Raw genomic sequence first — 26,611 nt, 5'->3', positions numbered from 1 at the left:
TAGCTCAGGAAGACTTCCACAAGAATGGGCAACTGTGAGATGTTTTCATTGGGTGGAAGCTATCGAGTTGATAAGTTCCTCGAATGAGAGGCGGTGCGTACGAAGGTGAGCCAGTTTCTTCCCTTTGCCATCATCTCAACAAGTACACTGTCTTTGAAGATGACAGTTTACGTGTTTACGAGTTAAAAAGGCAACCCGTTGGATCTAGGAACGTTATGGGTTATCACGATTCTAAACTTCCTAAAGCAAAGGATTTAGGAGTAGGAATGGACGGACATTGATCTGTCCTTCATCTAGAACTTTTTCAGTCCATGCCACACCTGGTACCAAGGCAAGTGCAAATATTACTCGATTATGACGAAGATATGTACTCTTTTCATTTCAGTGAGCCTACTTATGCACGATGGCACAGGAACCAAAATTTGACGAAATGTCTCAAAAGCAACACTAAAGAATATCAGAAAGTGTAACTAAGAAGTACGCTACTGGCCATTAAAATTGCTACACCACGAAGATGACGTGCTACAGACGCGAAATTTAGCCGACAGGAAGAAGATGCTGTGATATGCAAATGATTAGCTTTACACAGTATTCACACAAGGTTGGCGCCGTTGGCGACACCTACAACGTGCTGACATGAGGAAAGTTTCCAACCGATTTCTCATACACAAACAGCAGTTGACCGGCGTTGCCTGGTGAAACGTTGTGACGCCTCGTATGAGGAGGAGAAATGCGTACCATCACGTTTCCGACTTTGATAAAGGTCGGATTGTAGCCTATCGCGATTGCGGTTTATCGTATCACGACATTGCTGCTCGCGTTGGTCGAGATCCAATGACTGTTAGCAGAATATGGAATCGGTGGGTTCAGGAGGGTAATACGGAACGCCGTGCTGGACCCCAAAGGGCCTCGTATCACTAGCAGTCGAGATGACAGGCATCTTACAAACATGGCTGTAACGGATCGTGCAGCCGCGTCTCGATCCCTGAGTCAAGAGATGGGGACGTTTGCAAACCAACAACCATCTGCACGAACAGTTCGACGACGTTTGCAGCAGAATGGACTATCAGCTCGGAGACCATGGCTGCTGTTACCCCTGACGCTGCATCACAGACAGGAATCCAGGTTCTGTTTACAGCATCATGATGCTCGCATCCGTGTTTGGTGAAAACGCGGTGAACGCACATTGGAAGCGTGTATTCGTGATCGGCATACTGGCGTATCACAAGGCGTGATGGAATGGGGTGCCATTGGTTACATGTCTCGGTCACCTCTTGCTCGCACTGACGGCACTTTGAACAGTGGACGTTACATTTCACATGTTTTACGACCCGTGGCTCTACTCTTTATTCGATCCCTGTGAAACCCTACATTTCAGCAGGATAATGCACGACCGCATATTGCAGGTGCTCAACGGGCCTTTCTGGATACAGAAAATGTTCGACTGCTGCCCTGGTCAGCACATTCTCCAGATCTCGCACCAATTGAAAACGTCTGGTCAATGGTGGCCGAGCAACTGGCTCGTCACAATACGCCAGTCACTACTCTTGATGAACTGTGGAATCGTGTTGAAGCTGCATGGGCAGCTCTACCTGTACACGCCATCCAAGCTCTGTCTTACTCAATGCCCAGGCGTATCAAGACCGTTATTACGGCCAGAGGTGGTTGTTCTGGTTACTGATTTATCAGGATCTATGCACCGAAATTGCATGAAAATGTAATCACATGTCCGTTGTAGTATAATATATTTGTCCAATGAATATTGCTTCTTGGTGTAGCAATTTTAATTGCCAGTAGTGTAGATATAATTCAGTGTGAACAAAAAGACAGCAGCAAATAATAAAATGAGATTACTGTTATTTCATTTATGACGGTTTGTCAGCCGTTTGAATGACGTGAAAGCTTCCTCTCCTAACACAAAATTTAAATTAAATTCTAAAAGTATTTTAAAGATAACAGCTAAGCGACTAACGATACAACTTATTTTAATTATGGCTACCTAGAATCAACTTCACAATGTTTTTATGTTCAGTTTCTTTCGATTACTGTTTAATCCAAAAATCTTGGTGGATGCGTTTATTATACTTTCTTTCTCGCTATATCCAAGCAAGTCATTAAACGCTGACATTTGTTTTCCATATTTTAAATGTAATACTTCCACTAATACTGTTCACAGCTTGAAGTCTGAAATTATTACAACACAAAGGACATCATTTAATAACCTCAATCACGCAACATCACGCAAACAATTTTTCTTGTATAAATTCACCATCAACATTAAAAATTATTAATGGAAAACCTCATAAGTGCTACACTGTTGAAGCAAAGTAATATTCTCGAATCCTATTTTCCTCAAGTATACTGTAACTGGGTAAGATTTAATAAGAAAGTAATACTTTTTGGTACATTTCGTGGAAGATAGAAGAAACGTTTAACTGAGAGAGAAGACGAAGTATCTGTGAAAAGCTGAACACTATCCCTTTGCTTATAGTTAGGATTATTTAAAGATATGTTACGAACATAAATAACGATCTTACGCTAAAAAGAAATAATGTAATTAAATTATAATACATATGACGGCTATTCGCAAGGAAGAGGGGGGCTACCTTTGAGTACACGGGCTGTTCGTTGAAGATCAGTTCCTGCTCTTCTGGTGGAGGTGGCCAGGTGACACGTTTTAGTCCTGAAAGGGAAAAACAAATCAGTACAAACAGAGCAAAGATAAGAAATTTGTGAAAACGCACAGAAAAATTATTTCCGTGGAAGCAATGGTAAACATGGTGTGAAAAGCATTAATGATAACCAAATATAGCAATATATAAGGTTCAGACTAAAGGAAATAATTTTAGTCTATGGAAGTCAGTGTTACAGACAGCGGGAAAAATGGGAGTTTGCTTTTACAGTAAGCAATTTTTGACTGCAAACACAGACCTTATGTTCATTGTGTTACTTGTGATTCTATAAGCCTTAATATGTAAAGATGGGATATTGAAAGACTTCGATGTTGAGACAACCCTACTGTCGTTTATTATGCAGAAATCCCAAGAAAAAGCACAGACATGCACATAACAATATGGTAAGTTTACTTTATTATAGCTGAAATATAAATTTGTCTTCCATGGTATACTGTTCTGCCGATCATGCTGAAGATTTAATATAGTCTGTCGTTAACCAAAATAAATTATAAAATAAATGGAAAGATTGGTGGAAATTGCTTGATCGCATATATGGTACATGAAGAGAATTTTAGAAATCAGTTGCTCAGAGATGTCCCTGCATATCGATATCAGCAGTTATAGGCCACTTGTTTTAGTAACTGGTCTTTGCCACTAAAATTATACATACGGCTGATAGAGAGCGAATAATTTATAAAAAATCGCTCTGAGCGCTATGGGACTCAACTTCTGAGGTCATCAGTCCCCTAGAACATAAAACTACTTAAACCTAACTAACCTAAGGACATCACACACATCCATGCCCGAGGCAGGATTCGAACCTGCGACCGTAGTGGTCTCACGGTTCCAGACTGAAGCGCCTAGAACCGCTCGGCCAGTCCTGCCGGCGAATAATTTATAAAGCCACATTCTTGTCTCATTCGTTTGAAACTGGTGTAACAGAACGAAGTGGGTTGTGAGATAGCTTGACAAATCAGAAAAGAGAAAACATGAACTCAGAGAGAACCTGAACTCGTCCTAGTGGGTTGTGAGATAGCTTGACAAATCAGAAAAGAGAAAACATGAACTCAGAGAGAACCTGAACTCGTCCTAACTTAGTACTACTATATATACTAAAAAGAGAAAAAAACATAGCATTTATATGTGCAAATCCTTACTTCTGCATAGGTAACATGAATCGGGAACAAAGCGGGGGAAAATGTTTGAAAGAAGAAAGCATTTGACCAGATTCATTACGGGCTCCACACACGAGCGACGAATCGCAGCGATCCGACGTATGGGTACGCGACCGCTTCGTTTATCCCACATGTGTGGGCAAATCGCAGAGTCATTGGTCGCTGATCGCCTGAAAATCCCGGGCTATCTCATGAATCGCATGTGATGCGTGGCAATATGATCGCCTGGCTGAGACCCGTTTGTCTATTTATTAAGCATGGTTGTGTAGTTTTGTTTCATTTTGTCCGCGAGGAGTTAAGAATGTTTACGTTGGAATTTACAGTTATTCATGGACCACGAACCACTCTGAGAAGTGAAGCCGAGGATGGACTTGCCATTTATATTAAGAAGTAATACAAAATATGATCTCCGATTTCGAGTGATTGGTATTCTTAAGCCTGTGCTGTAGCACTAGAATTGATGGGAAGTTCATAATAGTAACCACCATACAATGGGCTCCATTTGATGATGTATGTGTGAAGCAATGTTATGTAGGACGTTCTGTATGAAACAACTAACGATACACGCATTATTGAAGTTTTTAACCTCTAAAGAGAAAGACGTGCCACAATAATAATTGGACACATAAATTTAAATATACAGGGTAACCCTATTACCAGCTATGTTTAAGTCCCTTGTAATTTCAAATAATCTAACTCTCCTTCATACAGTTAATAAGACGAGTTATAGTAATCAACACTGCTGATATTGATCACATTTCTACAGACACATAGAGTTTGTAAATCAATTAATGCAAATATTAACAGTTAAACTATAAGACCAATGAATGAAAAAGGCATTACGGACTAATAAATAAAAAACGAGTTGTATTTGCACACTGAAAGATGTACACAGTCCGCATGGCGTCAGTGAAAAATTTAATATAGTCTGTGTAACCTATAGTTTCCAAGAAAAGCGTTTCAAAACAACTCCAATAAATTACAATTCCCTTTTTTAAAATTCTTTTTTTGCAGGAATTTGTGGGGTCACGGAGTTCATCTGCCACTGCTGCTACACATAGCAGATCATTCCCCATAGCAGAGCCTCTCGACACAGCGGCCTTCTTAATACTGGCTGAAGTTGCATGGCAAATCGCTCGTGTATGGCAGGGTTTGCGAGCGACCGATTACGATACAACTTGCGACGGATAGCTGCGATCCGTCGTTCCTGTGTAGGGCCCGTTACAGTTGCAAGCGTACTGCCAGTATGATAGACTTAAAACCCGGCGGTAACTACCGGTACGTAATTACTTTTTGTTTTCAACCGACAGTTAAACAGCTTTTTTAAGATTGCAGCTCACAGTGGTCCCGTGACATAGCGCGTGAAAGATCTCAGTAACGGCCTGAATACATTCCTTCACGATGATGATGGAAAACGAAAAATTTGCGATCAGAAAGTTTGCCGTTATAGGAAGGACCGCTGATATCCAGCAACGTGGACTATTATAATAGTGCTTGAGACACGTCTATAAGTACAAAAACATAGACAAAATATAATTTAGACGTTTTCGGAAATAACGGTTGAACTTTTACACTATGTGTCTTTTCTTGTTTTATTTACATTTCGACATGATTCGAAGGCCATTAGAAATTTCAAAAACGCTACTGAATGTAATATTGTTTAATGGAGAAAGCCTTTTAAATGCACTTCTCAAATCCACTAATTTGTTAAAATGACATTATCTAGATCCTTACTGACGTTAAACCCGTCGGAGGGCGTGCCTGCGGCAGATAGCCACAAGATTTAGTTTTCTGTTAGTACCACAGATAGCGTCATAGTTGCGTCCACGTAGCGATACGTGTTTGTTGATCTCAACGGATGTCGCCACTTACTACATTCGCGCTATTCTTGCTTTCAGCAGTTTGGTCACTATTGTTGTTTGAAAGGTGAGTGTTCGTTTGCGGTGTGTTTGCCGTTGCGCACCTTGTGATGTAAGTATTTTCTATACTTGTGTTTTTCTTTCGCCTCAAGGCAATCTTTCTTTTATATTAATATACAATGAATGTTCGAATCTAATCAAAGTTTCCATATGCAATTTCCATTACTTTTTACAGTCTTGGATATTGATTTGCTACAATATATTACTTTTACAAAAAACATGTGTTTTATTATGTCTCATAAAAGCGTGGAAATGGAGAAAATGAAGGTATTTCACAGGCACCGTCTAACTGTACGTCCTGAAAACTATGAGAAAGTACTGAGAGAATAGTCAGAAGAAGAATTATAAGAATGTCAGATTCACGTGAATTTGAGTCGGAAAAGGAAGTTATTGAAGAAGAAAACCACAGCAGTGACTCCGAACAATCAACAGAGGAAACAGATGACCACCTGGTTGAAGAGGGGAGACAACAAACAGAGGGTTACCGATTTTGTGCAGGAAAAGATGAAACTATTTCGATACGTGAACCGCTTCCTTCTTCTCCTAAGACCAAGGCCAAGAACATCCTAAAAGTTTCACCAGGGCTAAAAGCAAGTGCTGAAATCATGGAAAAAGAAATTGATGCATTTTACATATTTATTGCTGATGGGGTGGTTATTTTTCCTTAGGTTAAAAATGTAAAACTGATTGCGGTGCAAAAGCCGCAACGCGCCCACTCATGGCAGTATGAAAGGCACGCCCACTGAAGAGTTAAAGTCAAAGAATTAGGCCAATAAACTGTTCCGCCTTGCTGACTGGTTTTGAACACACCTTCTTGGCGATACGTGGTCGGTGCGTTGATTTCTCGTAACCAAAGGAAGAAGTACTGTTATCGTCCACTATTATTGCTGATTCAGCGTTAGGCTGATACACAGTTGTCCGATGATCGATACTGTTCTCCAGCAAGAACCACACAACTGACAAATATGCTGTTTTATTGACATTACGTAGGACTGACCTTTTTTAAACTTCTGAAAGTGTGTTAACGTAGCAAGTGTAATAACCCCCCGACTTTTCTGTGCTTCGTCTTCTTCCATAATCATTACTGTAAAGAGGCAAAGGAGTAAACGTATCTGTCCGCTCGTCCTCTTTGTGATTCTTACCCGCGAACAGCAGCGAATTGTATACCCATCCCTGAAAAAGTCACTACATATAGGATGTCGATTCTGTGTTCTCCTCAAATAAAAGGTGACCGCTTGCTGCGGATATGATCTCACCTGTAACATGTTTATATTATGCGGATGTGTTGCAGATGCAGCAGTTGTCTGTGGAACACTTCGGTGACAGTAATTTAAATAACGTTACGCTTCCTTGCACCAGGGTTCCTATGAGGCTATCAAGAGCTTCACGTTCCAACACCCTGATACTTTGCAACATAGTTTCCCCGTGAATAGCTTGATGATCTCGAATGCTGGCAAATCATTTAACCACCGACTAACTTCCTAATTTTTTTCTACTGGCACTCTTACAATGATACGAGCTTACGAGTATTTTGAAGTGGAAAGAGTACATTGAAGACCATTATGAGGTGGAAGACTTGTCTGATCACGTGATCTAAGGAGAAACAATAGTCGATATAGAAGAGATAGGGGATCCAGTATTAGAATCAGAATGTAAAAGAGCTTTACAAGAATTAAGATGAATAAGGCAGAAAGGATAGATAACAGTCCATCAGCATTTCTAAAATCATTGGGGGAAATGGCAACAAAACGACTATTAATGTTGGTGTGTAGTATGTGTGAGTATGGCGATATACCATCTGAGTCTTGGAAACACATCATCCATACAATTCAGAAGATTGCGAGAGTCGACGAGTGTGGGAATTATCGCACAATCAGCTTAACAGTTCACGCATCCAAGTTGCTGACAAGGGAACCTCCCCGTCGCACCCTCCTCAGATTTAGTTATAAGTTGGCACAGTGGATAGGCCTTGAAAAACTGAACACAGATCTATCGAGAAAAAAAGGAAGAAGTTCTGTGGAACTACGAAAAAAATTAGCAAAATATACAAACTGAGTAGTCCATGTGCAAGATAAGCAACATCAAGGAAATTGCGAGCTCAGGAACGCCGTGGTCCCATGGTTAGCGTGAGCAGCTCTAGAACCAGAGGTCCAGGGTTCAAGTCCTCCCTTGAGTGAAGAGTTCAGTTTTCAGACAATTATTATCTCTCACCGGTGTCGTATAGAATATATCAGACGTGTTTTCCTGTGGAGGAATCGGTTGACCTATGACCTTGCGATCAAATGTTTTCGGTTCCCATTGGAGAGGCACGTCCTTTCGTCTACTAATCGCACCGTTTTGCGGTACGGTCGGAAAACACAAGACACTAAACGTATTACAGTGAACAGAGTTGTCAATGAACGAATGGACAGATCATAGCTTTGCGAAAATAAATAAAATAAATCTTTCACTTGAGGGAGGATTTGAACTAAGAATCTCTCGTTTCGCAGCTACTCACGCTGACCACGGTACCACGGGGCTCCCGAGCTCACACGACCCTTGATGTTGCCTGTCTTCCACATGGACTACTCACTGTATATTTTGCTCATTTTTTTCATAGTTCCACACAACTTCTTCCTGTTTTCTCGATTGATCTGTGTTCAGTTTTTCAACGCCTATCCACTGTGCCAACTTATAACTAAATCTGAGTGGGGTGCGATGGGGAGGTTCCCTTGTGAGAAGAATAATCTACAGAAGAATGGAAAAGTGAATTGAGGATCTGTTTGATGACGGTCAGTTTGCCTTTAGGAAAGGTAAAGACACCAGAGAGGCAATTCTGACGTTGCGGTTGTTAGTGAAAGCAAGACTAAAGAAAAATAAAGAAAAGTTCATAGGTTTAGTCGACCTGAAAATTCTGCGAGAAATAAGGGTGAACTGTAGGGAATGACGGGTAATACACAATATGTGCAGGAACCAAGAGGGAACAATAAGACTGGAAGACCAAGAACGAAATGCATGGAGTGTGTAGGACATGAATTTGATCTTACGCCCCTATCGTTCAATCCATACATCGACGATACAATGACGGAAATAAAAGAAAAGTGCAAGAGTGGAACTAAAATTCAGGGTAAAAGGGTATCAATGATAAGATTGCCTGATGACATTGCTATCCTGAGTGAAAGTGAAGACGAATTAAGGGGTATGTTGAATGGAAAGAACAGCCTAATGACTACAGAATATGGATTGAAAGAAAATGAAGAAGCACAAAAGTAATGAGAAGTAACAGAAATGAAAACAGCGAGAAACTTAAGATCAGGAATGGAGATCACGAAGTAGATGGGCTTAAGGAATGCTGATACTTAGCCAGCAAAATAAACCATAACGGATGGCGCATAGAGGACACAAAAAGCAGAATAGTGCTGGCCTTTCCTGGCCAAGGGAAGTCTACTAGTATCAAACAAAGGTCTTGATTTGGGGAAGTAAGTTCTGAAACTGTTACATTTTGAGCACAGCAATGATGCGAGTGAAACATGGGTTGTGGGAAAACCGGAAAAGAAGGGAATCTGTGTGTGTGTGTTGGGGCTTACGGGCGCTCAACATCGAGGTCATCAGCGCCCGAAGGGAATCTAGCATTTGAGACGTGGTGCCACAGAAGAAAACTGAAAAGTTGGTGGGCTGATTGGGTAAGGAATGAGGTGCTCTGCAGAATCGGTAACGAAAGGAATATATAGAAAGCACGTACAATAAGAAGGGGCAGGCTGGCAGGACAACAGAGGAAGCTGAAGAGGGTAAAAACTGTAGAGATGAAGAGGTTGGCACAGTAGAGGAATTCGTGGAGGGCCGCTTCAAACCAGTCAGAATTGCCGCACAAACTAGGACAAGAGGATGGGGTTGCATATAGTCCGTATGCAACACTGATGCCTCCTCTCGCAATTGGTCTTTGTCTACTGTGACTGTGAGACTTTGCTCTCATACTACCATTTTTCTTTCCTCATTTACCGAACATTTACCAAGTTCGTTTGCATTTCAGTTGATGAGCTTAGAATTTAGTTTCTAATGAAAATATATTCCCCATTCTTAGTTTTCCGTCACTCATTGCATTATCTTTCGCAGTGCTGGTTTCCTTATAAATTTATGTACGTAAAAAAATCTGACTAGACATTATCCAGGGACATCTTATATTGAAAAATAAAGTATTCCGATGCAGTCACGGCAATATGGAAGTCCATGGAATATTGCGAGAAACACAGACATTATTGTTGTCGGAAATTCACTAATGAACATAAAATTTTAACAATATGTTTACTTTCGATCTTGAAACACTTCTCACGTATTTGAAATCACCCTACATGCCAGTCAGCGTAAATTATGTTGTTTTCAGCTCTCTTGTGAAAGAAGATGCCGATTAGTAACACCAGACTGTGGTCATACTGCTTGATCACATATAATGAATCTCTGAAGTAGTACTGTCAGTCATAGAGCGTTCTAGAGCAGAGTTAATGCAAAACAGGCAGATCGCGAAAACGGCCAAGAGGAGAGAAATGGAGTCAACAAATAACTGCATCTTAATGAATGTTTCGTAGACGATGATAATGACACAATCATGCTACACCGAGAAGAGAAAATATTGCTGTCGTTCAACACACGACGGTAAGGAGAGTGCTTTAAAGTCACCAAACGGTTCAAATGGCTCTGAGCACTATGAGACTTAACAGCTGTGCTCATCAGTCCCCTAGAACTTAGAACTACTTAAACCTAACTAACCTAAGGACATGACACACATCCATGCCCAAGGCAGGATTCGAACCTGCGACCGTAGCGGTCACGCGGTTCCAGACTGAAGCGCCTAGAACCGCTCGGCCACACTGGCCGGCTTTAAAGTAATCATTGTTTAATTATAAGTAAAACGTACATTGTTGTGTGTAGGTCTGTTTTCAGCTTTTTTCTTTTTATTGATAGTAACGGCCTGGACTGCATGAAGCATCGGATATATTCATTCATAAAAGAACTTATTACTTCTTTCGGTATGACATCTAATGTGATTATTTTCACTAACAGATTTAAGCTTTAATTAATTTTATAGTTCTATACAAGCTCCCTGAAGAAAGTTGTGGTGCCACGGCTATCGAAGGATTACACTTTTTCCAAGCATGGAACTTTTAGAGCTAGTTCTTTCCTTCTTTTTATGAGATAAGCCTCTTATATTAATTATTCGTAAGCATCGTTAGAGTGAGTTTCGGATGAGTGGAGATGATTCTGAAGATCACTTAGTAAATAAAACATAGAAATGTAGCCTCTATTACACATTTTAGTGTCTTTTCGAGCTACAGTAGTTACACGCCTTTGAATTTCATGTTTTTGCTCTTTAGAGGAGTAAACGATGAAATAAACATTTTGAAAGAAATTAAAACCGTATGTGGTCTCTCGACTCGAATACGGCGTTCGCTCTAAATGCATATGCGAAAATCCTAGAAAAGCTATATCAGTATGGCATTTGTTGTGTCAACGCGATGTGGATCCCACATACGTGATCAGGATTCCAGCAAAGGCTACGCTAGAATTCTTATCACCAGTTTCGTAGACTAATTGAAGTTTCTCTGAATCCTGTCACGGAATCGAAAGCAGTTGTTTTGTTTTCTTTAAGCAAACTACATGACTATTACATTTCATCCCTAGCTCAGTTCTAGTGCTTGATATTTGTATGACAGACTAAAGCTCCAGTTTTGTCCCATTAAACATGCAGGCACTGACTATCGCGCTTTTACGCTTCATGAGGAGCTGAACTTCACTTTTCTCTTGATTACTCTTTGCACTGGGCATATGTTTAGCCAGGATTCGATGGGATATTGCTCCAGTTGTACCCGAATAACACATGTAGCAGCAATAATTGCAGAGGTGTGAGATGATGACTAACTTTTTTGCTAAGTCTTTAACACATTAAGTGGAGACGGAATTTTCTCTTTAGATTGTATTTACTTAGATATCATCTTTGTTCTTCAATTATTTTCGACTTTTTAAGCCGTATCAAGTCTAAGTGTATGGTTTATCTTCAACCAGGAGACAAGTGAGGTGACGGTCATGACAAAAGAGAAAAAAAAATCGGGCAACCAATAGGACATGTTGAAATGTAGAGGAAAGAGCTACAGATGACCTGTTATTTAAAATATCTTGTGAGTGTTATCTCTGATGCTGGTTCTAGAGACAGAAAAGACACTCACAGAACTCAAGTAGGAAGTAACTTCCATAAAGGAAACAAATAGTACGGAGCAAGAATGTACTAATAAAATATAAGGGAGTCATGTTTGAAACCTATTACGTGCCGATTTTAGGATATGGTCGTGAAAAACTTACCGTGAGAAGTAAGGAAGTCAGAAAATTTGAGGCATGTTCGTTCGTAGCATGGATAGAACCCGTAATGGCGAAATCCGAAAACAGGCTCAAGTTCTAAGACTATAAGAGAAAATAACCTCGCAGCTACTGGGATGATATGGACATATGCAACGCATGGATGCTAACAGGCTTCGAAGACTTATGTATGATTTGAAACCCAAGAGACAAAAGAGCAAGAGGAATACCAAGTATATGGTGAAACTTGATATCGAGCACAGATGATATACCTTGGACAACATGGAAGAGAGAGAAAGTAATTTAAGGATCGTAACTAATGCGGATTCCTTGTTTGCCGAGCCGTCGAATGAGACGGAACGACGTGTGACATGAGGACGATTGGGTGTTTAGCTGTATGACAAAGCGCACCACATCATCGGCGCGAAACACTGGATTACAAAGGCGGGAACTCGTTGTAGAATGAAGTAGTAGTCTATAGATAAGTACCGCATAAGTGGAAAAATGCTTCCTCCATTTAATAAATGTATGGCTGTGATGCCAGCTATTAAGTTGTTAACAAATAGTGATTCTATCACACTTCCCTTGGATGCATCTGAAATTACCTATACTACTGCAAATTGCACTGTACATTTGCTCTCCGCAATCTATCGTTAAGATGTGTGGCAAAGTGTAAATAGTGCACTAGAACCCCTCGCCCCCTCCCTTCTTCTGTTCCATAGACAGAAAAGTGAGGAGAAAGATTGTCAGTACTCCTCTTTGTAAGCTCCAGCTCCTTTAATTTCACCGTGGTGATCATTACGAAAGAGTAATGCTGAGGTAAAGTAACATGTTCCTTGAAACACCAGCTTTCAGAATTAAGTGAGTACTCAACAACAGACTGAACGAATGATGTGGTGGCAATCGCCTTTCCGGTTGATTTCCACTGCCGTAAGACCCTTCTGATTAATCTCGCTCTTGCCTCAGCTTTCCGCGTAGCAAGGTTTGTATGATGACTCCATCGTAAACGTCTTCGTACAGACATCCTAGATACGTAGCAGTTGTGGCTGATACCAATGCCGATCGCGTAGTCAATATCGGCCCTTTGCGTTTATTTATGCGCAGTTGATGGATTTATTTACATTTTGGGCCTTAGAACCATGCGTTGAGCCGGCCGGTGTGGCCGTGCGGTTCTAGGCGCTTCAGTCTGGAACCGTGTGACCGCTACGGTCGCAGGTTCGAATCCTGCCTCGGGCATGGATATGTGTGATGTCCTTAGGTTAGTTAGGTTTAAGTAGTTCTAAGTTCTAGGGGACTGATGACCTCAGATGTTAAGTCCCATAGTGCTCAGAGCCATTTGAACCAAGCGTTGATCAGATCTGTCTGTATTTGGTAACATTTTTTAACGATTTCACCACCCTGCGTATAACTGAGTCGTCGGCGAACAGGTTCAGAAAGCGACAAAATTTTTTTGCCAAGTCATATTACTGCGAACTGCTGCGAGTCGTCAGTTCAAACCCGAACTCCTTGTTTGTTATTTAGAGTCTATCATTTCGTGAATGTTCTCGAAATATATTTGCAATGCTTGTATATTCTGGAATATTCGGTGTTTGTATAAATAGCTGCACACTCCATCCAGAGGTTTGTTCTGCTGTACCCGTACGTTGGTGTCAGTAATAAATGTGGTTTCAAATAGTAAGAGTTGAACTTGGGGTCTGGAGTTGAATGTAGCTTAGAAGTGACAATATCATCATGCCGAGGACAGTAAATGCTCTGTCACAGTTCCTAGATGCACGCGAGTGCTAGTTCCGATTTTGTTGAAATATTTCCCTTTAAGAACTACTCACCGGGATATATCTGCTAGGAAGTCATCTATCGAACGCTACTGTGTTTCGACAATTCGTAAGCGCGTATTTTACCAAACGACTGTAAGGAACTGTATCGAATGCTTTCGGTAAGTTACGAGTTACAGTACTAAACCCGAGCTCCGCTTTCTGCAGCCTTGTAGATCTCATGAACGGAGAAACTGAATTAGTTCCCACAACACACCACTGGAGCCTAGAATCCATCTTGATTTCAAAAGAAAGGCTTTTTATTTTGTCATTAAAAAAAGGTCTTACAGGGAGCGTTATTATATTGATAACTAATAACGAAATGCAATAAAATAAACAGTTTTAATTACTAACATGTCACTATTAAAAGTAGATTTTCAACTTTACTAAAAACATTGGAATGTAAACGTGAACTCCAACAACATCTTTGAGGGATGGTGGTATGGACAAAACAAGAAAAAAAGTCCAGTAATCATGGGGTCTAAAATGGATACCTTAAGATCTGCATGAGCAACTTGTTCATCTTCTACACTGTGAAACATATTTTGCCACTCCTAACTTTTTGCTTTCCTTACTTTGGGATAAAGCAGTATGGACCAAAACAAGAAAACTAGTTTAGAAGATATGTGTTTCGCAGTAGCGAACATAAACAAGAGCTTATACCTCTTAAGGCATGCATTTTAGCGCCCATGTTTGCTATACTATTTTTTTCTTGTTTCCGTCCTCCCTGAAGTTTGTCGATGGAGTTACGGTTCACCCTGTACAAAAGCCTATAGAACTTGTACTTCTTCTCCTATAGCAACGACATTATTCAGATCGGCATGGGACAGTTCAGTTTGATCAGATATCTTAATAGAGCATTTGGTGAATCACACTGATGTAACCGAAGAAACGGAGTTACCCAGTCTCCGAAACAGCCGTCATACGTGGACAGATATCATGTCTATAATTCTACGGCAAGCTGATGGCATCTTCTTGACCCTAGATTGCTAAACCTACCTAAAGTTGACGATTGCAGTTCATATCAATGCGAGGTTCCCGCCAATCTGGCATTGTCAATACAGAGTGTAATGTTTTGTATTTATTTTATATCTAACATACGATTGGAGACCTTATAATTGCAATTAACTAGTGCATAAGCTAAAAAATTTTGTCTTCCTTTTAATAAAATATGGTGTACTATTATGTAAGATGGGTTAGTAATAATGTAACATTTTGGCCCCTTTAGCGTTCTAGGGTTAATGACCAGAATGACTTGTCCCAGTTTAGTTCCCTACAAACAAACAAACAATGACTTGTTCCTTTTTCCAATCGCGCGGGCGGTTCGTTGCGCTAGTTTCCTACGATAGACTGTACCAATTCTAGAAGAGAGGGCAGCTATTCCACACATTTAATATATCGTCAAACTCATTTGTTAGTGTAGCCTTTTCTCTATCGAGCAAATACAGTTGTTTTTATGTGTATCTGCAGGCGCACGACGATCGAAAGTAGTAACTTTGTTGTGTGCTTCCTTTTTATTATTAAACTGCTGATAAAAATGTTACAGCCAGCGTTACTATATTGATAACTGATAATACAATGCAATAAAATAAACTTTTGTTTTCGTGTAACATTTCTCTCGCTCCTAGGGTAATCATTACTAGGGAAAGTGAATGAAAGATTTGGATTTGTTCGAAGGGTTTTGGGAAAATGTAATGAATCTGTAAAAGCAGTCGCTTACAAGTGGTTAACGCGACGAATTCTGAAATATTGTTCCAGTAATATGGGAGTTATGGCACCTTTTTCTGCTGTACCTAGATTTAATGGATCTGAATAAGACAAGATACAGTCGTAAAAGACAGCGTATATCCATATTACTTTTAAAATAGCGACCATGGAAGACAGAGTCCAGTGTTTGGAGTGCTAACCAGACATACGTGACAACAGACATCGAATAACGCACAAGGGAACCTCCCCATCGCACCCACCTCAGATTTAGTTATAAGTTGGCACAATGGACAGGCCTTGAAAACCTGAACACAGACCAATCGAAAAAACAGGAAGAAGTTATGTGGAACTATGAAAAAAATAAGCAAAATATACAAACTGTGTAGTCCATGCGCAAGATATGCAACATCAAGGATAATATTAGTTCAGAAGCACCGTGGTCCCGTGGTTAGCGTGACCAGCTGCGAAACGTGAGGTCGTTGGTACAAGTCTTCTCACGAGTGAAAATTTTACTATCTTTCTTTTCGCAAAGTTTGTGATCTGTCCGTTCGTTCATTGACGTCTCTGCTCACTGTAATAAGTTTAGTGTCTGTGTTTTGCGAACGCACTGCAAAACCGTGCGATTAGTAGACGAAAGGACGTGTCTCTCCAATGGGAACCGAAAACATTTGATCGCAAGGTCATAGGTCAATCGATTCCTCCACAGGAAAACACGTCCGATGTATTCTATACGACACTGGTCACGGCATGTGCGTCACATGACAGGAATATGTTGTCGACCCACCTAACTTGTACACTTGGCGAATGGGTAAAAAGATTCTTCTACCTTGCCCGATTTAGGTTTTCTTGTGGATGTGATAATCACTCCCAAAAAAGTGATGAAAACATAAGAATTTGTCACATAAAGTGCAACAAATGAATGCAACAGTTTCATAATCGCACAGTTTTCCCTATGCTCTGTCAAAAAATATGTTTTTAACGTTTTCAAGTTTTTCCGTTTAGGTATAGCGTCCCCATACTACGGCGCAGTTACCTCGCATCGGACGGACAGATAAAAATTGTCTGAAAATAAAAAATTAAACTTTTCACTCGAGGGAAGACTTGAACCAAGGACCTCTCGTATCACAGCTGCTCACGCTAACCACGGGACCACGGCGCTCCGAAACTCACACTGTCGTTGATATTGCTTATCTTCGTAGTTCCACATAACTTCTGCCTGTTTTATCGATTGATCTGTGTTCAGTTTTTAATGGCGGCCTATCCACTGTGCCAACTTATAACTAAATCTGAGGGGGGTGCGATGGGGAGGTTCCCTTGTCAGAGACGCGCTGCTAGGGATAAGAGGTCGGTATAGCCACGCGAAAATTCATCAACAATACTAGGTCAACTTACGTGGTAATCGTTCGAAGAAAGAGGACGAATATCTGGAGGTACCCTATTGGATAAATTAGGATAACCTATACCTGAAGAAGTCTGTGCAGCCGTTATGCTGCCTCCAAATACGTGTACAGTGACACACGGTCAGTGATTTTTCTCTCGCATAGTACACGATTGTAATCGGACAGAAAATCGGCAACATTCACACGATATACCCTCTGCCATTGGCTTACGAAGTGTACGTGTAGGTGTAGAATGAACTGATTTCTGCCTGTTCGTATATGTTGTACATTTTGTGTGTGTGCTGTATTGAGGCAGAAATGGAAAGGGAATCCAGCTCAGCACTTTTTCAAGTGTTAATCGAGCACACTGTTATTGTACCGGGGAGTGACGGCGCTTCGGTCGGCTTATAGTGAGTTTTTATCGTGACGTTTCTCAAGGGCACGCTGTACCATTTGACTGTATGTACACAGCTGTCTTGAAATCATTTATAACACGATGCGGATTCCTTAGTCACTGTTTCCTGTAAAACGGCCTCGGGAGGCCAAGTGTAATATTATTGTGGACAGATAGTAGAAAGAGCCTAACAACCACAGAGCAGCGAGCCAAACGGCATGCGAGACTTGACAATTGTAAATACGTCGAATATGCCTCGACTCGCTCCGCTTCACGCATATTGCTACCGTAGCAGTTCTGGCAACCCTACCGTTGCTTCGCCAGGTTTCGAGTGCAGAGCTTTGTGTAGGGATGGGGGCCAACAGCTCGGCAGACACAAAGAGTCGTGTTGGCTATTTTGGCCATCCGCGACCGCCTCTGGCGTGGAGTCGCGTCGTTGAGGTAGCGCGGCACGCCGTTTAAATGCGGCACTCGCTTTGTGCGCAGTACATAAATTTTAGTCGGCTCGTTGCGTCTCGGAATAGTTCGCGAAACGGGATCAGCCAACGGCGTGCCGCGCCGCAGAACGTGCGCCAGGTCCTCTCGGGAGGGGCCTCACCTCGTTTCGAGCACCGTTTTTCGCATCCAACGGCCCCACGTGCGTTACCGATTCGAAAAGCGGATGTTGCTACTCTGCGACATTTGTGACCTGATGTGAGAATACAGCTCTAGGTCTCTTTAAGGGGAATTAAAAATTACTTTGAGGAATTTCTTTTTCTCTTTGACGGTTGCTGTTATTTTCTGCACATCGACAGTGCTGACTCTTGAATGTCAATGCCGGCAGAGATGCATGGACCTTAGTTACTAATACAAAAGTCTGGGAATTTTCAGATAGTTTTAGGAATGGAGATCCTCTGGAACAGGGGAATTCCATCCTTCAAAATGTCGTCACTGCAACCAGAGTCGAGCAAGATAAACATTTCATGGCTGTCTTAGGTTGGATGTGTCGACTTAGATGACTTGACTTCAACTAAGGAAACTGACAACATCAGTCAAACCATATCTGTCATTCATCGTCGTGTTTTCATGGGGTATGTGTGAATAAAGTTACTGAATAACAGATGAACGCTAATAACTTCTGGTGCTCTGGCTCCATAGTCAAAAAGGTTTTTCAAAGGGCATCATCATTCAGCTGTTGACTGGACTGCTCTATTTTCCAACACACGATTACAATTCTGCCATTTAGGCCGCTATCTAGGACTTGAAACAGTGTCTTAGAATAAGGCAATAATTTTTTTATAAAAAAGCTCAAATGTTATGTCAAATGATTTGTCTAAAAGTAAGAAATAAAAGAGATTAGAGAAAAATATGTCATTCCTTAGAATGATGCTTGAAATCATGTACAGCAAATGAGACTGCAGTGTAGATAATCCATCACACAAACATCCTCTAGCACACTGTAAAATTCTATGATTCTAGGTTTAGGTTAGTGTTGTTTAACGTCCCGTCGACAACGAGGTCTTTAGAGACGGAGCGCAAGCTCGGGTTAGGGATGGATGGGGAAGGAAATCGGCCGTGCCCTTTCAAAGAGGCCTGAAACGATTTAGGGAAATCACGGAAAACCTAAATCAGGATGGCTGGAGACGGGATTGAACCGTCGTCCTCCCGAATGCGAGTCCAGTGTGCTAACCACTGCGCCAACTCGCTCGGTTCAGATTCTAAGTTGAACTTTAAATTCCCTGCCCATACCTCATTTGATGTACAAGATTTCGAGCCCCATTCAATGGCGCATCAAGTGTTTCCCTAATTTACTTTATTTCTTACGTTTAGACAAATCATTTCAGAAAACATTTGGCCGTTTTTTTCAATATTTTTTCCAAACTTTTATTGAGAGCTAAACATCACACCAAGCTAAATATCACGCCAACGCAGCGTTTTATGCGTAACATAGCTTGTGCTTGAAAAGTTGAACTTTGGGAAACTTCATTTACAGAGCTACATGTTAATGTTCATGAAATATTTCATTTTCCCTGAAATAAGTAAGTGTTTCTTAATTGCTCTGATTAATTTCAAGCAATTCACAATTTTTTTGCAAAACTAGACCTAACAATGGACAATTCGATACCCCATTTGTCCATTTTCCACTCTTTGTATGGCAATGAAAATTTGGACAAAAATTCACTGTTGTGTAATATTCCCTCAAAACACAAAGTATTTCTTAATTCCACTTATCACTGTCAAGCAATTAAATCTTCCTTTGCAAAACTATACTTCACACAGCTCAATTTGATTCTCCATTTTTCCACTTCTCACTATTTGTTTAACTACGAAAATTCGAACAAGAATCCATAGTGTAATGTGTCAGTGGCGGGGAGATGACGTCCTTCATAAGGTTAAAAGCTAGCTGAAACAACTATCCAACTTCTGTGGAATATCTTGTCTTTCTCTTCATTTGGGTTCTGCACAGAAAACTGGGCTGCGACAAATGATCATCTTCCTGGTGAAAAGGTACATCAGTTTGCGAGCATACGGCGTGCCACGGTGCAGCACATTTTGATGTGTTTTGATTTGTGTGCAGATGCAAAGAAGATCACTGTTTGGTTGGCGACCTGCCCTGTTGGTCAATGTACACAGGACTGTTGCAAATCTGGAATTCTGCATTGAGTCAGGACAATTTATTTCCTTAATGAATAAAGTATTTATAGAACTTTTGCTAGTAATACTTCAGTGTGGTGCAATTTATCATATGCTTGCAAAACCTCCTCAAACTATCTTAATCCGTGTTATGTTCAACATCTACACCACATTTTAGGTTTGTAATGCGCCTGTATCTGTGTGAATTGGTGCGTGGATGCATTTACAACTAGTATGGGCGACATTACAATCATTTGAGTTCCCAGAAACTTAAAACTGCGCACCCGTTAACTCTGGACAAAATTAGAGACCTGTAGGGAGTCGCAATCTGATTGTTTTGAGACAGGAAAAGAAAGATCGAAGGCGTCTGACTGTGGTGTAGTGTAGTTAGGAGTGGGGAGCAGTCAGCAAGATTTCTTTGGCTTTGACAGAATGGCATATCATGCCGATAAAACCAATGCTTGATTTATATCACAGTCATGAATACAGTGTCACAATATATGGCCTCCAACTCGCAGAGCTCATCAACAGTATTGCTGCCACACATCTTAATACCAATAAACGACCTAGAGCTCAATGTTCAATGTGATGATAAGCAAACTTGATTTCTTCCTTAACAATGTTGGCGTTTTTCTTCTTACACCTTAACAACAGTTCATGAATTTTGACCGTTTCTCTCGAATGCACGTAATTGGTTTAGCATAAACAATCAGAAACTTAATACACTGTAAGGTACATGGAAGACAAATGTAGAATTTGTACAAAAATTTCTGCAGGACGCATATACCTACAGTTATGCATGCATCAAATATTCATCTGCATGAAAAATGTGAAGGTACAGGAACAATATTGGAATGCGTTAGGGAAATGTGAATTCGTAAAAAGCAGACCTTTTTAATTGATTCATGAAAGAATAAGGAATATGGAATTTGAAGAAATAGGGACATACCATATGGAAGAGTCGGCATATATACGTAGTACTGGCAGTGGCAGTTGCTATACAAATCAGAAACTTCTACTAAGTAATGATGTGATCATTTTTCGATGATTTCTCTACCCAAAGAGATCTAGCTCAGACAAACTGCGATATTATGGGAAAATGATAATAGAATGTATTAGTAAAACGTTAGAAAATTAAATCAGAGAGGCTGAGAAAAGTATCTGATGTGTGATCATCCAGAATCTGACTTTACTTTTCTGCTGTACTATATCCCTTCGTTGCTTAGGTAGCACATGGCCTCCAGCCACTGGGGCTATGTTCCAAGTGATGTCCATCTTCTGACATTGTCATGAAAGGTTGCTTTGCAATGATTTTAACATCAACTCATGTTGTGACATCAACATTAGATCAGTCATAGGCAGATAGCTGTCAATACTAAAATGGTGAGCCATATACAAAATTAGTCCTGTTTTAAGAGGCAGCCTTTCATCCAAGCCTCAACTCGTTTTGCACAATCTGCGAGCAGTCATCATTAAGTAAATGTACAAGTTGTCTTCTAGCATACACCCTGTAATGTGTCAATCAGCATGAAACCTATTTCTTCTATCCCACAGAAGGTAAGCTCTGTTGATTTAATGATATGAAAACGTTCCCTGAGTTTGTAACTGACAGTTCTGTACAACTAGGTTAAAGGAACTCAGGACGATACATATAGATACTATTTTTATAAAATTAGTGTGATAATTCAAGGAACCCTGTTCATATTTCATTTAGAGTTGCTTTTCCTTGGATTGACTGTAAGGGGACTAAAAGGCCAGTACATGCCCAGACAGAGATCTGCAAAGGTTATGAAGATCTTGTTTCTTGCTTAGTGCTTTCTAATCCTGATTATTTTATATCATTTAATGTCACCGTTAGTTAACGTGCGAAGTTTAATATCATGAAATAAAATCAAGGAATGTCTTTTTGGCAAGACATCCACCTTTTCATATTGTTAAATTCTGCCTTTGTTTATTGTACATCAAGTGTCAGCAGAAAATTTCACCTCTTCTAAAACCAGCCGGAGTGGCCGAGCGGTTCTAGGCACTACAGTCTGGAACTGCACGACCGCTATGGTCGCAAGTTCGAATCTTGACTCGGGCATGGATGTGTGTGATGTCCTTAGGTTAGTTAGGTTGAAGTAGTTCTAAGTTCTAGGGGACTGATGACCTCAGAAGTTAAGTCCCATAGTGCTCAGAGCCATTTGAGTTCGAACCTCTTCTAAATATTCTGACATATCTGTAGTGCCATCACAAACTCAATTCCTTTGTCTGAAGTTGGCTTCCTTAAACATTTACATTTCTTAGAATATAAATTAGTTATATATATCTATATGTCAAAATTTAATGCTTTCATGTTCTGTGGAATCTAGGTTGTGTGAAGTTAATAGGAGACATCACATTACAAGATAGTAACACATAATGAAGATCCATGATGGTTTTAGTACCAAGCACTGTTAACTGTGGCTGATCATTGGGTGTGGGATAGTGGTAAAACACAGCTTCACGTCTTGTCCACATGATAAAGATCTTTATTTATAGTGTGACTTACAAAATATGGTAACCATGAATTTCATGGTGAGCGAATTTTTACAACTGCCACATTTGCATCTGGAGAGGTAAAGTGTGGGGAACAATTTCCTCATCAACAAGAATAGGTCTTCAAAAATTAAAAGAAAAAAACCCTATTAAATTACCACAACAGAAGTCACAATTAGGCAATTTCACAGGTCATACAAAGTGCATTATTGTACCATTAACTGAGAGAAGTTGAAGGTATTTAAGGAGCTTAGATATTGAAATGTGCCTAAAATCTGTTCTGAGGCTTGCTATTACATGTATAACGAATCTACTTCTCTTAGCGGAATTGCATCTATCCTGAGTCAGTTTTGTATTACTGAATGTCTGTTAGTAAAGAAACGGTTTCTTATATTTCACAAGGACAAATATTGCCCAGTAAAACTATTGTATTTTAATACTATAGAATGAGACATGAGATAGGTAAACAATTAAACGAATTTGATGACTAACTTAATAAGCAGATTTATTCACATAAAGAAGAAGAAGAAAGACATTTGTGCAACAGTTCAGTTTTTCATTTTTTCTTAAAGCGATATAAAAATGAACAAAAATCTGACATTAACTGCATCTGATGCGCATCTTACTAGAAACAAACTGCACTGTATTTCTGTTAACAATCTGTAATGTGTTAGTGAAAGCCAAAGCTGGATAAAACGTTATGGCTAAGAAAAACAAAAAGTGGCTACAAATATTCCAGAAGAAACACCAGTCTTACATTCACATCACAGTCAACAAACAAGACTATCACAGAGCATTCATACTTCCACAATCACGCAATGCAGAAAGCAGATAATGCATGTGTCCGTTAGCGGCTAAAATTGGATATCCGGTAAAGAAGTGCAATCAGTGCACGGTACCCACGCATTGCATGCAACAAAGAAGCAGGTCACACGGAAGCTAACAAGCCACTCTACGTGAGGTGCACCACGTTACCAACACTAGGACAGCGGACTACTACACACCACGACTACCACTTGAGAACTCCAACAAAATTCACTCACTGCTTGCAACTAAATTCCCCGCGTGCTGAGACACGTTTATAGCTCAGAAGATCTAAAACGAACCAACAAACATATTGCAAGTCACTGCGGCTGAGTAGCTCTGGTGGGGAGGGGGAGGGGGTGGGGGGAGACTTCTACTCTGACGCATGCGCAAGACGTGCGTGCAGGGTGTTTTCGTCTCCACCTTCTCCCTCTTCTTTTCTCAGTTCTATGTGTCACCGTGTTCTTTTTTACCTGGCGTGATCGCGAAGCCGCAGAAAGCACCGCGAACGCTGCTGTTTTGACTTTTCGGCGGCCATTCAAAGTGATGTCTGCCTCTGAACGGTGTGCAGCCGGGCAGCTCTGTGCCAAAAAGACAAAATATATGCTTTTTAAAATCTGATACTCAAGTTCTGAGCGCATTTGACTTGCCGTCTTGTTGCATGTGTCACCGCTTTCTCCGCTGTCTACGCTGGTCTTTCCTCTGAGGTAGTGAGAGTACACACCTTGCTCTGCTGTACACCTGGTAAATTAATACTTGTTTTTGAGAAAAGAACAAAAATATTAAATAGTATTTAGAACTAAAAAACGTTGTAACGTGTCGGACAATATGACGCCACACTGCGGCGATTATCTTGTAGGTGTAGGCAACACGTTTTTGTATTAGATTTCTATTCCAACATCACTAAATGGTAGGCGTCTGGCTGTGTTGTAACTCAAATTTACGCCGTCTGCAAATCCAAGCTCAGAGTAAAATCGACAGTTGTAATGTTGGATTCTATAATGCACCACTGGAGTCCACGTCCTTCTCCATTCTTGTTGGTTTAGTAGGCATAATTTAGCTAGAGCGCATGCAGTATTTAGATATGAAATTTATTTTAGCTTAGAACACATTCACTCTTGTATCAATTAATATTATTCTACTGCGTCTGTAGTGTTAAATAAGCATTAAATAAAGCATTAAAATACTTAAATACAACAAACAATGTTAGCTAGCATGTTTTGTTACACTTACTTTATGCAAAAGCCAGCGTTATAAAGTATATTTGACAAGCAAAACTCATGTACATTATATTTAAACACTGTGCAAAAAGCTGCCATTGCTTTTGATAAACAAAGCAGATGTTAAGAAGCATATTTTTAAATTTCAGTGTCAACGAAAGCTATCATTGTTTTGCTATAAATTATCACTGAAGATTTACTGCCCAGAGACGCGTCTGGCTTAAGTGCATCCGAGTCACTACATACCAGTGAATATTTGATTGTGGTGGGATGTTGAATATGGCACAGGCCACGCTCTCGGTAAGAATCCCCAGCGAGAGTTTCCCGTGGTTTTCCTAAAATGAGCGAATACCTGGAGACTACTTTTGAAAAGCAGTTTGCACTCCGTCTCTAGAGACCTCAAGACCTCGACGGAGGGGGTGGGGGGGGGGGGGGGGGGTGGGGGGGTGAAACGTGGTCTTCAGTCTTCTTTCCTTCTTGTTACCAGTAAATGACAAGTACTAAGGGAAACGGAAGTCTGGAAATTAGTTTAGTGTCTTGTCCGCACCATCATTAAGAAGGAGGCACTATCTCAAGCAGAGAAGAATGGGAAAAGTAATTAGCATTGGACTGTTGTAAGAACCATCTCAGTATTTGCATCAAGAGATTTAGGAAAATGGCAGTATGCCTTAGGACCAGTGTTACTCACGCCGTCTGGACAAGAGTTAAAAAATTAATGCCTGTCGACATTATGTTTACATCGCTCCAAAGATAGTATCTTATACATCAATCAAGTAAAATCTGAGATCGCACACGTAGACTATAAATCATCCTTGGCCCTTTTACGTCCACCGTATTTCCAGAGTCGAAATCTTTTTGCAGCTGTAACATAAATTAGCACTACTCACTGACTGTGGTGCGTGTCATGTTTTCCGAAGAGTAAATGACGTCATATATAGATCTGCAGGTAAAGTAGAAGCATCTAAGATCCTGACGGTGAACGAAAAATCGTAACAGGTGAACATACAGGCTGAGTGAGAACTCCACCGACAAAATTTCGAAGGATGTTGAGGGATATTTTCAGAGTATTTAGCATAACGAAGCCGTGGGTTCCGGTGGCTCCTTAATCATATTTCGTTTACCTTCTTGCTACTTGTATCGCCATTACATTAAAAATAATCTGCACAACATTGAAAATATCGACGATATATGCTGTGTGTCTTGTTTGGCAGCAACAGTAACACCGTCTAGCTTGCGTTCAGTAGCATACGGTTCTGGATCTGATTTATTTTTCCGCCAGTGATGATTTTACGGTAACAGTGAAGTTAGTTGAAATAATAGCGTATCTCTGCTGTGACAAATTTGACTTTAGCCCAAATTTACAGTGGAGAACGAAGTCGGATTTCTTCCTAAGCCGCCTTTTGTCTATACGAAACTTTGGTCATTGCATAACTATGGTTTATCATTTGAAACTGTTCTTGTTTTACATGTGAATGAACCGAAGACCTCGGTACGTCAATACCCCACGCCCTGTTTGTGCACAACACGCTTCTCTCGGTTTGCTGCCATGTTGCATACACGGCAGGCGTTATGGCAGATCCAGAATGAATTGATCCGCTTAATGAGAAGGGAGAGTCATGGAAACCAATCGCCCAACAGCTACGAGTCGGTACTTTAAACACAGCCCAAAAATGTTTTTTTCCTTCTCAATACATGGAAACAACGTCACAAAATCATCGCCAGGCATCTTTGCACCACGTTGTTTGGTCAGTATATAACATTGTCAGTCTGTTACACAACCCAAAATATACGTTTTAATTATTATGCTGTGCTATGAGTCTGAGATTAGTAGCCCGGCAATCAAAAGAATTTGTGAGTAAAGAAAAAGTTGAAGTATATGAGATATCGGCTAAGGCAGATATTAATGTTTCAGTACCACGTTGGCCTCGCATCACGAAAAAAGGAAAGGTTCCTCTTCAAACTTCTTCTCAATTAATTGCGAAGAAACAGAATATTTTTTAAAATATACAAAGCCAAGATGACGGAATGTATAATTATTCGTTTCACACGGAACTATTTAGCACCCATCATGAA

The 26,611-nt window shown here is 40.4% G+C and overlaps 1 protein-coding gene across 2 annotated transcripts in view; it reads right to left on the bottom strand.

Annotated features, from left to right (window-relative positions):
* LOC126278560 (uncharacterized) overlaps nt 1-26,611 on the bottom strand; it is a 320,088-nt gene that overhangs the window by 9,745 nt on the left and 283,732 nt on the right. For both annotated transcript variants that reach the window (XM_049978755.1, XM_049978765.1), the window contains one exon: nt 2,607-2,683. In XM_049978755.1, the coding sequence (XP_049834712.1) occupies nt 2,607-2,683 (77 nt within the window). The remainder of the gene's footprint in view (nt 1-2,606; nt 2,684-26,611) is intronic.

This window comes from Schistocerca gregaria, chromosome 1, assembly GCF_023897955.1.
Source record: "Schistocerca gregaria isolate iqSchGreg1 chromosome 1, iqSchGreg1.2, whole genome shotgun sequence".
Lineage (NCBI taxonomy): Eukaryota > Metazoa > Arthropoda > Insecta > Orthoptera > Acrididae > Schistocerca > Schistocerca gregaria.
This window is presented reverse-complemented; position numbering and strand designations above follow the sequence as displayed.